Source organism: Pygoscelis adeliae, unplaced genomic scaffold, assembly GCF_000699105.1.
Source record: "Pygoscelis adeliae isolate BGI_AS28 unplaced genomic scaffold, ASM69910v1 Scaffold13, whole genome shotgun sequence".
Lineage (NCBI taxonomy): Eukaryota > Metazoa > Chordata > Aves > Sphenisciformes > Spheniscidae > Pygoscelis > Pygoscelis adeliae.
Window position 1 is genome coordinate 3,155,118 of NW_008824499.1, and position 15,473 is coordinate 3,170,590.

The window sequence follows — 15,473 nt, forward strand, 5'->3', positions numbered from 1 at the left end:
TCCTCCTCTGAGCTGGGGTTTGGGATTTGGGGCGCTCTCTGCTCCCCAGCTGTGATCCTGGCTCTAGTAGACGCATTGTTTACAAGCCCTCCTAAAGGGCAGCTTGGGACTCCCTCCCACATTTGTGCACGTTTCTTCCTGCAGATGGAAAGCCCATTTCCACAGATGTGATTGTGCTGGGACGGACAAATCTCCTCATTCCTTCCAGCCAGCCCCATCACTCAGGGGTGTACGTCTGCCGTGCTAACAAACCCCAGACCAGGCAGTTCGTTACAGCTGCAGCTGAGCTCCGGGTCCTTGGTGAGTAGAGAGCAGGATAAGTGCTCCAGGTAGAAATGCTGGCCAGGTAGCTGTGGATTACCTGGACTGACATCCAGGAGATCCCCAAGAAGTTGAGTTTGTGACCTATGCTGGGTAAGATAGGAGCCAGATTAGAGGCCAGGAGGCCCTGGGTTGGAACAGCTCTCGGTGGGAGTGTCACCTCTTTAATTTGGGGTTTTGTTCCTTGTATTTACTGAACCGTTTTATGCCTTATTCCTGTTCTCCAGGGTTCCCCCATGGAAATCTGTATCAGCAATTAACTTTCAGTATCGTGGAAGCCAGCAGGGAGAACAGCCTAGGATCAGGGAACGCAGCACATGATTGATAACAGAATTTATTTTTCCTTTTGGACAGAGTCTAAATTAAGCCTCTAGAGTCTGCCTGGCAAATCCTATCTTGTAAGCAAAGCTGCTACTGAATAAAACATAGCACTGAGTGGGGAGGAGAAGGGATTTACTTTGCTATCTTTTCCTCCTCCTTCCTGCATTAATTTGTCCTCTCTCTTCCCAGCTACACCAAGCATCTCCCAGGCTCCTGAAACCATCTCACGCACCCGGGCCAGCACAGCCCGGTTTGTCTGCAAGGCGGAGGGCGAGCCAGCCCCAACCATTCACTGGCTGAAGAACGGCGAGGCCATCCTCTCCAACGGGCGGGTGAAGGTGCAGAGCAGCGGGAGCCTCGTGATCAATCAGATCGGGTTGGAGGATGCTGGCTACTATCAGTGCGTGGCTGAGAACAGCTTGGGCATGGCTTGCGCCACTGCCAAGCTCTCAGTGATCGTGCGGGAGGGTTTGCCCAGCGCTCCCAAGAAGGTGTCAGCCGTGTCCCTCTCCAGCACCACAGTCCTTGTGTCCTGGGAGCGGCCAGAGTACAACAGCGAGCAGATCATTGGCTTCTCATTACATTACCAGCGGGCTGTGGGTAGGTGTTATCTGCCTGTGCAACACAGCTGTGTTGCAGGTACAAGACAGAAGGCACAGGTTGACTTTCTTTCCCAGCTAGTGACAAGTGTGAGGCAATTCCAGTTAGTTTAGCCCTTTTCATTGCAGGTGAAGGAATTTTCTCTTGGAGTCAGCGTCAGCCTGTGACAGTGCCTGTGGATTAGCTGACATATACTAACTTGTTGACCCACAGTAGTGTATCCACATAGCTAAGTTGTCTGGATTCTAGTGGGACCAGGCACTTCTGGAAATTTATTTCTGTTCTTTATTTTTTCCTGCAACACATTGATTTTATATGCAAAGGGTATGATTATTAATGGCGATATTAAATAGCTACATTGTGTACAGGGGTAATCACTAAATTATTCACACCCAGAATCTGAAGTGAAGCACTTGGATCTCTTGGGGTCTGTCTTCCCAAACAGCCAGCAAGCCAATACTCTTGCTGAACTGTTGCCAGAGCTCCTCTGAAAATTAAGCTGGTAACTTCAGCTGCTTTAGCATGGATTAAAGAGTTTGAGTCAAAATGGAGATGTTAACATTGAGGCATTGAATGTTTCTGCCCAAAGAGTTCACATAAGAGATGGGGTTTGTGCAGGTGCTGGGGAAATTGGAGAAGACATAGTGATTTTTAAGGTGGATTTACACTACGGACCTTGTGAGTTAAGTGATTTTTTGAGGAGTGTCTTAGCAGTTCACTGACCTGCTGATCAGTGTTTCCTTGGCTCTAGGAACAGATAACGTGGAATACCAGTTTGCTGTCAATAATGATACCACTGAGCTGCAAGTCAAGGACCTAGAACCCAATACCAACTATGTGTTCTACGTCGTTGCGTATTCTCAGCTCGGAGCCAGCCGGACATCCTCTTCCATCATTGTTCAGACCCTGGAGGACGGTGCGTTTAAATTAGATGGGTACTGGTGCCTAAAAAATGTTCTTGGCCTGTTTCATGGTGAGCATTGAATATGCTATGGAGAATAGTATCAGCTCCTAGAAAACTAAACCTGCTACTCCTACAGCTTCTTGCCAGAAGCCCTTTCAAAAAAAACAAACAACAAACCAACCAAAACCAAAGCACCCTGGTCTGATCACCAGCTTGGGTGATGAAGAGCATGAAAATGACCTCACTGACACTGGGGCCCATGAGAATCCTTTGGAAACTGCAGTCAGCTCCTCTGGGCTTTCACCTAGCTAATGTGATATTGCTCCAAACTTGACTCTGGGCCAGATTTGATTTCAGCTCCGAAGAAGGACATCTATTGCAATTTGTAGGGTTGGGAGCAGCCTTGAGGTTGTATCCTTTAAGAGCCAGTAGTTTGTGTTGATTTCACCATTTATCATGTAGCATTTTGCGAGCAGTAAAGGCAGAGTGCCAGAAGGACAGCTGCCCAGCGGGGGAGGACATGTGCAGCTTTCAACAGACTGCAGGACAGAGGCATGAAGCGATGGTTTTGGCAGACCTTGTGCAAGCCCCTGCTATGCTGCAGGGTGCGTTATGTGCTTTTAATATTCCCGACATAGTGAACTGCGTGGTCCCACGTGTATGTATCTGAAGCCTGAAAAGCTGAGTTGAAAGCATGAAAGCTGCCTGCAGCACAGAGCTGTGCTTCTCACGGGAATGGAGATTCCCGGACTGAAGTCTGGATCTATGAGCCATTTCCTTTAGTGTCTCCTTCGCGCTCCACAGTACAGCGTAGGCCAACTAGCTGGTCTGTGCTAACCTGCCCAGTTTGCAGTGGACGCGGGGTCACTTACATTTTGCTTCCCTAAAGGGTAGTGTGGTGTGGCCAGCAGGCTCTGATTGGCCTGTTCAAGCTGAGCAGCCCACCGTCTCCCCTCCCCAGACACCCTGCCGATGATCTGAGCTGTTGAAGAGCTGCGGGGTATTGGTTCCCCCCATGACAGACAGCATGTCACCAGTGGCTGCGCAGGGCCAAGACCAGGTAGTGGCCTCCAGCCAACTGAGAGAGCTGGCAGAGATGTGTTGAGGTCCTGTCCCGGTCTTTGCTGACTTCCCATTGTTGCTTCTGCCCAGTTCCTAGTGCTGCCCCTCAGCTGTCCCTGTCAAGCATGACTCCTGGTGACATCCGTGTGACATGGCTGCCTCCTCCTCCAGAGCTGAGTAATGGCAAGATAACGAAGTACAAGATCGACTACTGCACCCTCAAGGAAGGTGAGGGAAACACCATTTGGGGATGGTTGTGTCTTCTGCTCCAGCAGTGTTAACAGCATGTCACGTCAAGCGGAGGCGGTGCGAGGCTGAAAATGAGGGACCCTTTTTTACCCAAGGGAGAACAGCCTTCTCTTAGCCTGGCTGTGCTGTTGGTGGTCACAGCAGTGCCGGTGCTGTGCTACTTCATGCTACTTAGAGGTGCCTTTTTCTGTGATTGTGGAGGAGCCTGTGTCCCTAGGGGAATGGCCCGATGCTTGTGTATTTGTGCTGCCCCATGAATGTCTGCATGAGCAATCCTTTGGTGCCATCTGCACAGTGTGTTTTGGGGGAAGAGCTTTATGCTGGTTGAGGAATGCATTTGATTCCTTTAAAATGGAGTCTAATCAAAGTAATCCTTGTGGAAAAAAAGCAAGTATCCTGGCCAGGCTGTGTCGCTGTATTGCTGAGTTTTATCTGGTTTTATTTATATTGTCAGACACTCTAAGAAGCCTTCAGCGGGGATGGTAACGTTTCCCTATGCTGGATGCGGCTGTTCCAATTCCGTGTGTGCTTGCTTTGCAAATCCTTTTGGGTATTTGCTCTTAAAACCGTCAAAGCTCTGCAGCTTCACACTTCCCAGGGTCATGATTCTTACTAAGAGAAGGATGGAGAGTGTGATGAAGTGCTGGACACGTTCCCATGTGTTTGATCTGGATTAGTAGTCTGTGCTGTGACTCCTGGCTCTTGGTTTTTTGCCCTGAGCCTGCATGTGGCTCTGTGGCATCGTAAAACCTCGGAAACGTTTGCAGTCTAGGAATCACACTCAGCAATATGCTGTTACATAGCTGGGACAGTGCTCCCAGCTGAGTTTGCGCCAGGTGAAGCTGAAAAGCAAGACCTCTGCATTCACCAAACAGGCAATATGAATCGTCAGCAAGACCAATTAGTTGTTACAGTGAAAATCCCAGGCCATTCTCAGTTTAAATTTCCTGTTATGTCCTTTATGAACTTGGGTGGGCTGAAGAGGGAATGATAAAACCTCAGTCTGGCATGGGTGAAGGTGTGAATTTTGCAGAAAGCAGGGCTGCTGGACAGTACTGGTTCAAATTAAAGTGAGGATTTAAATACAGCAATGAGCAACACCAGAACGTACCATTAGCTACCATCAGCTGTGCTCATGTTCTGCCATGACATCATCAGCAGCAAGGTTTCTGACAGCTCCCCTGCGGGCAGGCTCAGTGGTGCTGAAGGCAACCTGCAGGTTTGAATGTGATGAAGGGGGTTGTCAGTCAGGATATCAGCTCTGCCTAGTCTTTAGTTCTAGTTTTTCCTGGTGGTATGAGATTGCACTGGGCAAAGCCAAGCCAGTCCAGGGTGTGCAGACCACGTGGGGATAGCTAGGCTTTTTGGCTGCTCAGTTGTATTTTCCTTTGACTGGGAAAACCAGGTTTTCAATGGTGTCGCCTTGGTTCCAGCAGATCAGGTTACCTCCATTGAAGTGGGTGGAAATGAGACACAAATCACTCTCTACTCTCTCCATCCCAACAAAGTATACAAAGTTCGCATCGCAGCCAGCACCAGCGTGGGCTATGGGGCCCCTTCTGAGTGGACCCAGCATCGGACTCCTGACAGAGACAACCAGACGCATGGTAGGAGGCTGGGTGCTGCCTGGGATTTGGGACGGGGTTTGCAGGACATTGGGGAGCTTGAGGCATGATCGGAGATGTGTGCTTTCGTTAGGGAATTATAACCATTGGTTTTGGTTAGACCAAAGTACCCACCTTTATCTTTCTGTTGAGCAGCCCCTGTATGTCGGGGCTCTGAGCAACCTGATCTAGTTGAAGATGTCCCTGCTCATTGCAGGGGGGTTGGACTAAACCCTTAAAGGTCCCTTCCAACCCAAACTATTCTATGATTTTATGTCTTACTGCTTGCCTGGGTAGTTGGTCTTTCCTCTCTCCATGCGCAGCTGTGAAAATTCTTTAAAAAGAAAGAAACATACAAACAAAAAACCCAAACCCAATGTTATGACATTTGGGAGTGGAGAGAGAATTCTGCCAAACAGAGCTGAGCCCAAGCCAGACTCCAGCAGTGGTTAAAGGTGGTGTTATCTCAGAATACATTGAGAAATTCCCGTAGTGGCTTTGTGACATTTTTTCCTGTACCGCCTGGCTGGTAAAGTCAACGGTAGAGCATAATTGTACCACTCTGTCAGACAGTGGAGACATCCCACTCACAAGACAGCCTCTCCTCATACCCCTCCCTCATTGCCGAGGACAGGGAGGATTCAGTAAAGCAGGAAAACGGAGACAAGTGGCTGAACATTTTTCTCTTGTCTTGCTCTTCTAGTTCCATTTGCCCCGACAGAATTAAAAGTCCGAGCGAAGATGGAGTCTCTCCTGATAACGTGGCAGCCCCCAGCCAACCATGCCCAGATATCTGGCTACAAGCTCTACTACCGAGAAGTGGGACCAGAGGAGTCCAGTGATGAAAGCCCTTTGGATGGTGCTGAAGATGAGAGCTGGGATGTAGGACCGATAAAACTAAAGAAGAAAGTGAAGCAGTATGAGCTGACTCGACTAGGTTAGCTGGTTACATCTTCTTAGCAGTTGGTGTGGAAACCCAGGGTCTGTCGCTTGCACTTTGTAGCAGTCTCGGGATGCTTCCAAGAGGCTCCGTTATCTGCTTGGCTGTAGATACATAGGACCAGGACCATGTGAGCTGAAGTTTTTTAAGAGCACCCAAAATCATTTCTGGAGTGGGGCCCTTGGGGCTTGTTCTAAGCAGAGCTTAAAACACAGAAATTTCTGACGCCAGTGTAGCAGGGATAGTATTTTTAATCAAGGGCTACTAATATACTTAGTATACGCTAATAAGTGGATCTGAATCAATTAGTGTTTTTTTATTGTGTCACTATAAAGAGTGCCTAGATTAAAATCTCCGGTCAGGACAATGATTTCTCCTTCCCTATGTATTTCTAAGAAGCTCCATAATTGCATGCTATTTGAAGTCTCTCTGTATTAAAATGCAGAGATGGGTTAATTCACAGCATGCAAATTTTGGGTCAGTATTCTCTTCCACCTCCCCCTAAGGGAAAAGGGATAGAAGAGTGAGTGTCTATGGCTGGAGAACAAGTCTGCACCACAGTCAGATGTGCCTGCCTGGCTAACTGCGCTTGCCATTTCCCATAAGGAGTATGTTTCTAACATCTGATCGTACCAATTAGTTGATTTGCCCATTGATACAGGATGGAGAGAGAGAAGAGAGTCATGGCAGATGCATCCTTGAAACAGGATTCTACTTCTTAGAGTTCTTCCATCCCCCACTTCATGCTTCATCCCTGTTACTGCCCAGTGAGCTGAGACTGCAGGGCGAGTGTTTCTTGTGCCGGTTCATCTTACGCGTCTAGCATATATATTATGTGTGGTGTAAAGGTCAGGCTGCAGCACCTGGAAAGACAGTTTGTGTCATCGCTAAGTAGGTTTCCAGCTATGTTGCAGCCATCGTGCCACAGAGAGGGTGTTAACAGTTATGAGTTTCTCTGAAGAATTTAGGTCTGTAATTATTGCACTGAGGAAACCACATGTGAACATCATCACGCGCTGCACTAACCACTGGCAAGTCAGTTAGCAGAGGGACTCGGGAGTGGGCTGAATTGGTTCCAAATGCTCTGGCACGATGTTGGTGAGAAGGCTGCTTGTTCTTCTGTAATTACTTCCTTAAATTTGGGCATCCGTCAAGCCCTAATTGTTTCCTTATGATTTGGCGGTTGTATATCGGCTATCATTGTGTCAGGAAGAGAGTCTCGGGTTTCTTCCAGCCATGGATGTTCTCTTTTCTCCCCCTTGCGCTGTTGAATGATGTGCTCTTGCACGCGTATGGTAAAGGGAAGGGGTCAGGAATCTGGCTGTGCTGAGAAAGGCAGGGGGTCCGGACATGAAACAAGGAGGAGTGGTTGGGATTTAGAAGGGTTTAGTTTTATGACGGGGAGCTACCCTGTGCAGGTACTTACATCTGCATTAGAGGTCTTGTAGGCAGAGAGGGTAGCAGTCTCAGGAAAGGTTGGCAGCCCTAACGTGATCTATGCTGCTGCACATTGGCTGATTGGGAATCAGCTGGGGGGATTTCTCAGCTCATGGATGTCTGCCTGGGAAGCACAGCAGTGGAAACCTCTCCTAAGATCCCTCTGTAAAAACAAACAAACAAAATACCCAACACTGTCTCTTGGGAGTATCTCTTGACGTCAGGGTAAGGGGGCTGCATGTGGTGAACGGTGCTGTCTTGTGGGAGAGTGAGATTTGCGCAGGCTGGCCCATGGGAGGTGGGCTGTTGAAGAGGTGTTGTGGCTGAAACTACAAATTGGGTCAAGAGCCTGAAGACATAAGGTGTCAGGAAATCTCAGGGTTAGGCTCTGGGAATATAAGGCTGTAGCTCAGACACGGTTGCATACCGTCTCAGTGCAAACAAGGTCTGCGTTCCCCATTGGAGGCTACATACTGCTGCAGCACAGTCACTAAACGCCCCTTAGCTCCACGTCGCCGCAGTGTCAGTGAAGCCAACGGTCTGCCTCTTGTCTTGGTTTGGGGTGTGGCCTGAGAGATAAAACTCCTGTCCCGCTGCTTGTTCCTGCATAGCTTGATTTTGATTTCCTGATGTTCCTTTTTTTTTTTTCCAGGAGCACAACAGGGCAAGAGGGGAAGCACTTTGTGGGGAGACAGCTCCTTTCGAGGCATGCCTCAGACAGGGGTGGATGGGTGTGCCGAAAGCAGCTTTGGACAGAGCTTCTTGAGCACAGTTACTCTTTATTCACAGCGATAGCACAGCTATTACACCAGCAAAGAGCCCTGCCCACATTTCTCTCCCCTAGTTTCCTGTAACATCAGGCTGTGTTTTATGCTGCAGTAAGGGTCCTTGTGCTGGGCCGGTGCAAGATTCTCGTTTTGTCTTCTCTTGCCCTGGCTGGTCCTGCTACTAAAATGGTGCCAGCTTTGTCCACCACCTCTTCTTTATCCTGCAGGCTTCCTCATCCTTTGCCTTACCCTCAACATCTGGCTTCTTGACTTTGCCTTTGGTAATGTCCCAGCTACCTCTATTTGAGCTGTCTGAAATAAGAAAAGATTTTTCTCCCATGCTCGTGCTAACCTCTGGAGCAAACCATGTCTCCCTTAGAGTGATATCGCTAATGACACACCTTGTATCTTGCCTGAGAGTTATGTGCTGAAATGCTATGAGAGAGGTGGGCAGCTGTTCAAAGGCACATAAGAAATACAGCAATTTCATGAGCACACAAAATCAAAAGGAAGCTATCCTGAATCACCAGGAGGGCTTTTCCCTGAGAAATTCTCATTCAGTTCCATCTATGTTCTAGCAGTTAGTCTCTGTAATGGTGTGCAACTACAAGGGCCGTAATTTACATGAAAAATAAACGGTAAGGATCTGATCCTGTCTTTCACATTCCCATTCCTCTTGGAGTGACTCCTTGGAGATCAGGGTATTTTCCCACTTACAGAAAAGTATGGCGTATAGCATCTGGCCAACATGAACACCTTGAAAAACTGAATAAAACAATATATTTAGCATATTGGATATATTACGCAGTCATCCAGATTAGTGATTTGAAATGATTTGGACTAGATTATTCTGCTTATATTTAATGTATGATGGAATGCAGTGAAATACATCTGTTTTCATGCTGCCTACTAGCTTCTTGACAGCTTGATAGAGCTTTATGTCTGCATGTTCTAAGAGCTTGAACATCTGGGCCTGTGTATAAAAATTGAAGCCAAGCCTCTGACTCAGAAATCCAAAATAACCCTATTTTCAGAATGTGAATTGCTTGATCTTGTAGTAGAGCTCCTCTGGCTTCACGTGTAACTGGCTGCTGTATTGATCTTACCCAGGGATGGAGATGGAGGACTTGTCCTTTCCTTCACTTCATTCTCCAACAGGAGCTGCCCACAGCTGCATCACATCTGTGAGCTCTTCCTCATCATTTTGGATCGCATCATCCACGATGAGCTCGTGTCCCAGTGAAGCCCAGCCAAATGCTCAGGCAGGAGGCGGAGTGTGTGTGCTGGCGAGAGACAGGCTGTGGGGTTCTTTGTTCCACGAAGCCCGTGGTCCCAGCTGTTTGGAAGTTGAGTGCCCTTTGGTCTCATCCCCCTTGTGTGGGTTTGAAATGTTTTCCTGTGGCTGGAGAGTGTGGAAATGCAGATTAGGCTGCCTTGGAGGCAGAGAAAACTCTGTTTGCTTTTGGGATTCTTTCGGGGAGAAAAATGTGGCTGAACTGTTTTTATATTCTGAGCGTGAACATGTGTTGTGGAGCAGAGAAAGCCTTTGGTAATTGGTACCATTAGCCTCTGGGAGCTTAATCAGTGCAGTAATAATAAAATTGGCATCAATAAGAAAGGTTTCATTCTGCTTACATTGTCTGGCAAAGAGAGCAGTGATCTATCAGGGCAGGGAATGAACAGGCACGTCCCAAATTAACAAACTTCATCAATGCGCTGCAGCCAAGGCAACCAAAGACAGTCTGGACTGCTCTCGCTGAGCTTCTGAATGGGCTGGCTGCGGAAGGGAGAAGCTGGCGAGTGTCTTATTTGAGAACTTTGTATCTCCCAAGTTGTTTCCTCGATCAAATATCTCCATTAAAAAAACCTCATATGTTACTTAACACAGCAGAGGAGTATTTCAGCTGATGAAAGGCTGGAGGAAAGAGCGAAGTGAATTTTGGACCAGGGCAGCACTGCTTGGAGACAGACCGCAGTCCTGCAGCTCAGTTTGGGTCCAAGTGTGAGGTTCCCCATAGAGTGCATGGCTGTCTGATGGGAAGAATGTGTCATGAGGACCCTCAGGTTCCTGGTGTGGGTTTTGTGTGTGCTTTTGCTTTTCTAATTGCAAATCAAGAAGCTCTGCTGTGGAGGCAAAATAGTCACCATACAACAAAAGCTGCCAGTGACTTAACAGGGCGTGTGAGGACTTGCTGGAAGGAAGATCCTCACAGCAATGAATAAATCAGAAAGGATTTTAAAAATGGGAGGTGCATTTTGGAGAGGAGAGGATGTCCTCACTCCTCAAGAATGAACAATGCAGTGCATCCACTTCCATGGGGGGGAGAGAGGAGTCATCATGCATAGGTTTCTTTAGGAGTTTGCAAGGGAGAAGGATCAGGAGATCCTGAGATGATGTGCTACAGGCCCTGACACTGGTTAACCCTTGGTGGCTGGGCCAAGTCCATTTGTTGCGGATAATTTCTGTAAAAAGTGAGGGGAGAATTAGAGAGTAGCTATGATGATACATGCACCAGTTACGAGACAGTATTTGAATGTGGAAAGCCTGTAAGTGGAAGGGGAGACTCCCTGCTGTATTTTAGCAAATACAACTCTGTTCAGGCTACTTTCTTGGATAGTGAGAAAAGCTGGTCAGATCAAAGAAAACACGTCTAACTGGGGAGGGTTGGTAACAAAAATAACCCCAGACAAAACCTGATTGATTTTTCCAGCTCCTGGGAAACTCTATGAGCTGAAGCTGGTGGCATTCAATAAGCACGAAGATGGTTATGCAGCGGTTTGGAAGGGCAAAACAGAAAAGGCACCTGCAACAGCAGTAGGTGAGGAATGCCCTTCATTTGTTGTCTGTCTCTTCTGTTTGGCATGTGGCTTCAAAGGAAGGGTAGAGGTAAAGTTACAGAAGATGAACTTGAAGAAGGACAATACGAAAATGGGGAAGGTCCCAATATAAGGAAACTCCCTTTGACAGTCATTGCAAATTGCATTGGAGGAATTACCTTGGGAAGGAGAGAAAGGAGCAAAATATCCCCCTTCTCATTAGGGTTGTTCTTATACTGGGTGTGGATGGCCTTCACTGTGTTCTCTTTGGCCCCGTTAGTGGCTCGGGAATGGTCTTGGAAATGCCAAATAACCTGGGTTTCATCTCTTACGTTATAAAGATTCAAGAACGTGAATTAGAAGCATGCCAGGCTTTTTGCAGTATTATAAAGAAAGTAAAAGCTCTGAAGACCTAGGCTCCATTCTCAGCTCTGCCAGTCTGTTGTGGGATTGTGAACAACCTGGGCTCCTCCTTGCCCTGGTGTGGGCCTGTCAGGTGGGTAGCCTTGAAGCTGGCCTCCTGTGCTCCACAGTAGTACACCACCACCTTGGTGCATGGATCCTCATTGTGATCTTTCCCACACATGAGGAAAAGCGTGAACCGCCGCATGCACAGAAGGGCTAAGCCGGGCATAGGCTTATGCTGGAGGCCAGCATATTGGTGCAGGCTTCACAACCTAGGCCTGTTTTATTCTGTGTTTTCTGTGTCTGTGATGGCTGTCCCTTGCCTTACCGTCATGTGCGTCTCCACATCTCTTTTCTTTTTGTCTTGCACCATAGATCCCCCAGTGCAGAAGGGTCCTCCGCTGCCTCCAGTCCAAGTCTATGCAGAGTCCAATAGCTCAACTTCCATATGGCTCAGGTGGAAGAAACCTGACTTCACAACAGTCAAAATTGTCAACTACACCGTGCGCTTCAGCCCCTGGGGCCTGAAAAACGCCTCTCTTGTTACATACTACACAAGGTAAAGAGGGATGCTAAGGGTTCATCTGCCATGTATTGCTCATGTCAGGAATAAACACAGGGCAGGAGGAACCTGCATGAAATTCCAGTACTGAGAAAAATCCTGGGTGTTTCACATGCTGTAACCGTCTGCCTTGGTCACAGATACATTCAGAACTGCTGAAACGTGGCACTGGGACTTGTCTATGACTTGAACACCAAGGGATCATTTACTGGCTGGTCTCTGCATCTTTTCTGCTCTGATTGGACCTTAGATGCTTGTTTCCCTGTTAATAACATAGTCGGGGCAATTACGGCCAGTCTCAAAGCATTCATAATTTGTGAGATGGTCCTCACAAGTTTGATTTTAAAATTGCTAGAGTTTAAGCAGTTACAATAATTTGGGGATGTATTTTAAATCTGGATTCCTGTGCAGGTTTTCAGCCTATAACCAGGCTGTGTTTTCAAGCTTTTCTCTGCAAGTACATCAGAAATGGTCCTGGAGGCTGGGAACCTAATTTGCTCTGCGTCTGGGAGCTGAGTGCTCTTGCATTCACATGACTGCAGGAGATGAAGCTTTAGGTGAAAAATCAAATACTGTACGAGTTAGGATAATCTCTTACAGTGTTCCTGGTAAGGTATCAAGGTGACAGTGGGTGGGAGAACCATCTAGTGTTCACGGCTTTGTGAATGTGTCCTCTTTTGGCAGCTCGGATGAAGACATTCTCATTAGTGGGTTGAAGCCCTACACCAGGTATGAGTTTGCCGTGCAGTCCAATGGTGTTGGCATCGATGGGCCCTTCGGCAGCGTGGTGGAACGGTTCACCCTTCCTGACCGTGAGCATTTGTGGGAATTGAATCCTGATTTCTCCTGGCTGTCCCTGAACCTCTATCAAATCCCTTCTAATGTGCCCCGGAGGATGTGATCTCAGATCACCTCTAAACTATGATGCTCCAGAATACATGCTGAGAGCTGCTAAGTGTCCTGGTGGCTTTCCCAAGCCCGTTAAAGGAGTGCTGCTTTGTAAACAGAGAGGAGCATATAAAGAGAATTGGGGCAACGATTGCTGTTTCTGTGGGGTTGCCTCTGGGTTCAGAGAAGTCCTGCTTGTTAGAGAGAACTGATAATGCATCGCTTAAGCATTAGGTCCTCCCCAGTGCTGAATGTCACTGTCAGAACAAGAGTGCCTGGCCCAGCTTGATTTTCTAATAAGACCTCCACCTCTTAGCTTCAGGCCTGGTGAAGGCTGGGAGGCAGAGATGATCCTGGGAGCTGCGGTGGGTTAGCTCCTTTACTCTGTGACAGCTTCTCCAGTATTCAGCTTCACAGAGCAGCAGTGACGGCCTTTGGAGGTGCTGTGTGTCCTGCCCCTAGCTGGGACTAGTTGTGGTGCAAGCAGGGCTTTGGAGAAGATGGAGAAGAAAGCAATAAGGAGCGAGGGTGTGCTGGGAATATTCTCTCAAAGATGAGCAATGTTGCACAGCCTCAAACTGAGCTGCATGTCTTCGTCAGTGCTGTCACGTTTCCCTTGGCTGGTTGGCCATGATGCATAAATCCTGCCCCGTATTGGGCTCAGCAGCCTCCTCTCTGCACTCCCCACAGCTTGTTTGGATGAGGTGTCCGGCCACCCAGGTTGCCCATCATTTCATGCTTGCAAACATGGCTGTGGCACCACAGAGAAGGATTCAGAGAAGGCACAGACCAGTTGTCATGCCCTGCAGGTTGAATGCTGTCCTCCTCTTTCCTGCTGTTCATGCTGGGTCTTCACTTGTCTCTGCCAGGTCCCTCGACTCCTCCATCTGACTTGCGGCTGCACCCGCTCAACCCCTACGCTGTCCAGGTGCACTGGTGCCCCCCTGCCGAGCCCAACGGCATCATTGTGGAGTACCTCATCCTGTATAACGCCAACAACACACAGCCCGATGACATGTGGACCTTGCTGACGCGAGAAGGTGAGCCTCCTCGAGGTACTGTAATGCCTCACCAGGTCCTCCTCCTCCTGCTTTCTCCCCTGCCTACGGAGCCCTGGTTGGTCAGTCCTGCTACCCTGATTTTTGCCTCACTTTGAGCACGTACAAATAAACATTCAAAAGCTCATGCTGCCAGCTTTCTTGGAGCATATGCTGGGCCTTGCTCCTGGTCATATAGGAGAGTCCAGGGACACGACTACTGAGAGACATGAAATCATACGTGTCTAGGGCTGAAATAGCCATTATCATCCAGCAAACATCATGCAGATACAGGCTGGCAGCCAGTAATACCCAGGAGAACATATGCCAGCAACACCACGTGCTCTTTAAGCAGCAAGTTCATTAATACCGAAGAGGTGTATGAATTACCTCTTAGAGCTCATGACACCAAATCCCTCACTTCTGAGGGTCCAACAGAATTCCACTGCTGTTTTGCTGCAGCCCCTGAATACTCTTGAAACTGCACATTTGAAACCTCTCTTGACTTGCTTTTGATCAGGAAATATCTTCAGCACTGAAGTGCATGGCCTGGAAAGTGATACCAGATACTTCTTCAAGATGGGAGCAAAGACAGTCGTGGGATCTGGTCCCTATTCAAACGTTAAGGATGTGCATACCCTCCGGGAGAAGTTGTCTGGTACGAATTTCCCCTTTGTCCTGGTGCAGGAAGCGAGTTGCGTTGCTGAAGACCGCGATTTGTCAGCAGTGGCGTTTCTGTTTGCCAAGCAATTGCCTGATGTCACCACGCAGGATGTGAGATTATGACTGTGTGTAGGCCAGTGCAGAGGATCATGGCAGAGTCCTCAGATGTGCAGCTCCACAGGCCTCAGGCAGCTCCAGAACCCATCCCACAGCTGAAGTTCATCTCTCTTGCCCATCCTAGCTCCTATGGAAGGGCACATGCAACCTGCGTCTTGCTGCCTTTCTGTTAGGCCTGTGTAGCGTGAAATTAATGAATGTGCATAGATGCCAATTTGCTTTAAGCTGCTCTAAATTGTCACTGCCAAGTAACCTTCTTCCTTTATGTGTATAGAGGCATCACCTATTGGTTTTAGTGAAGCTGGTGCTTCTCTGAACGTAAGACACTTTGTAGCTTCTTCCTGCTAGCAGCTGAAATAATGTATCTGTCCTTCCCCTACTAGATGTTCTGGATATCCACTCTGTCACGGGAATCATTGTGGGAGTCTGCCTGGGGCTGCTCTGCATACTCTTCTGCATGTGTGCCAGCTTCCGCAACAGCAAGCAGAGGTAGGTGTCACCTCGTCTTTGCAGGAGGTAAAAGAAGCTGGGTGGAAGGAGACAAAATACACTGTGAGCTGCTTCCCTGTGTTCAGCTGGGCTGTTTGGGATGTGGTGTATGACATCAGTTAATACAAAGATTGAGTCTTGGGAGTGCTAGCTGGCTAAGGAACATATTTAGTATAGTCTTTTCACTGACTTATTTTCTCAGTAGTTTCTCTTTAATTTGCATTGTTAAACCAACAGCGTTTTTTTCAGAGAAAGAAAGAAAAAAAAAAAAAAGCCCCCAAAAACCAAGA

General features: G+C 48.0%; 1 protein-coding gene across 1 annotated transcript in view; it reads left to right on the plus strand.

Moving 5' to 3' along the window:
* IGDCC4 (immunoglobulin superfamily, DCC subclass, member 4) overlaps positions 1-15,473 on the plus strand; it is a 67,715-nt gene that overhangs the window by 41,506 nt on the left and 10,736 nt on the right. Inside the window, exons 6-17 of the mRNA XM_009321528.1 lie at positions 145-300; positions 832-1,242; positions 1,994-2,158; positions 3,299-3,436; positions 4,891-5,064; positions 5,765-5,998; positions 10,917-11,024; positions 11,803-11,986; positions 12,674-12,801; positions 13,747-13,917; positions 14,435-14,572; positions 15,078-15,183. Of these exons, the coding sequence (XP_009319803.1) occupies positions 145-300; positions 832-1,242; positions 1,994-2,158; positions 3,299-3,436; positions 4,891-5,064; positions 5,765-5,998; positions 10,917-11,024; positions 11,803-11,986; positions 12,674-12,801; positions 13,747-13,917; positions 14,435-14,572; positions 15,078-15,183 (2,113 nt within the window). The remainder of the gene's footprint in view (positions 1-144; positions 301-831; positions 1,243-1,993; positions 2,159-3,298; positions 3,437-4,890; positions 5,065-5,764; positions 5,999-10,916; positions 11,025-11,802; positions 11,987-12,673; positions 12,802-13,746; positions 13,918-14,434; positions 14,573-15,077; positions 15,184-15,473) is intronic.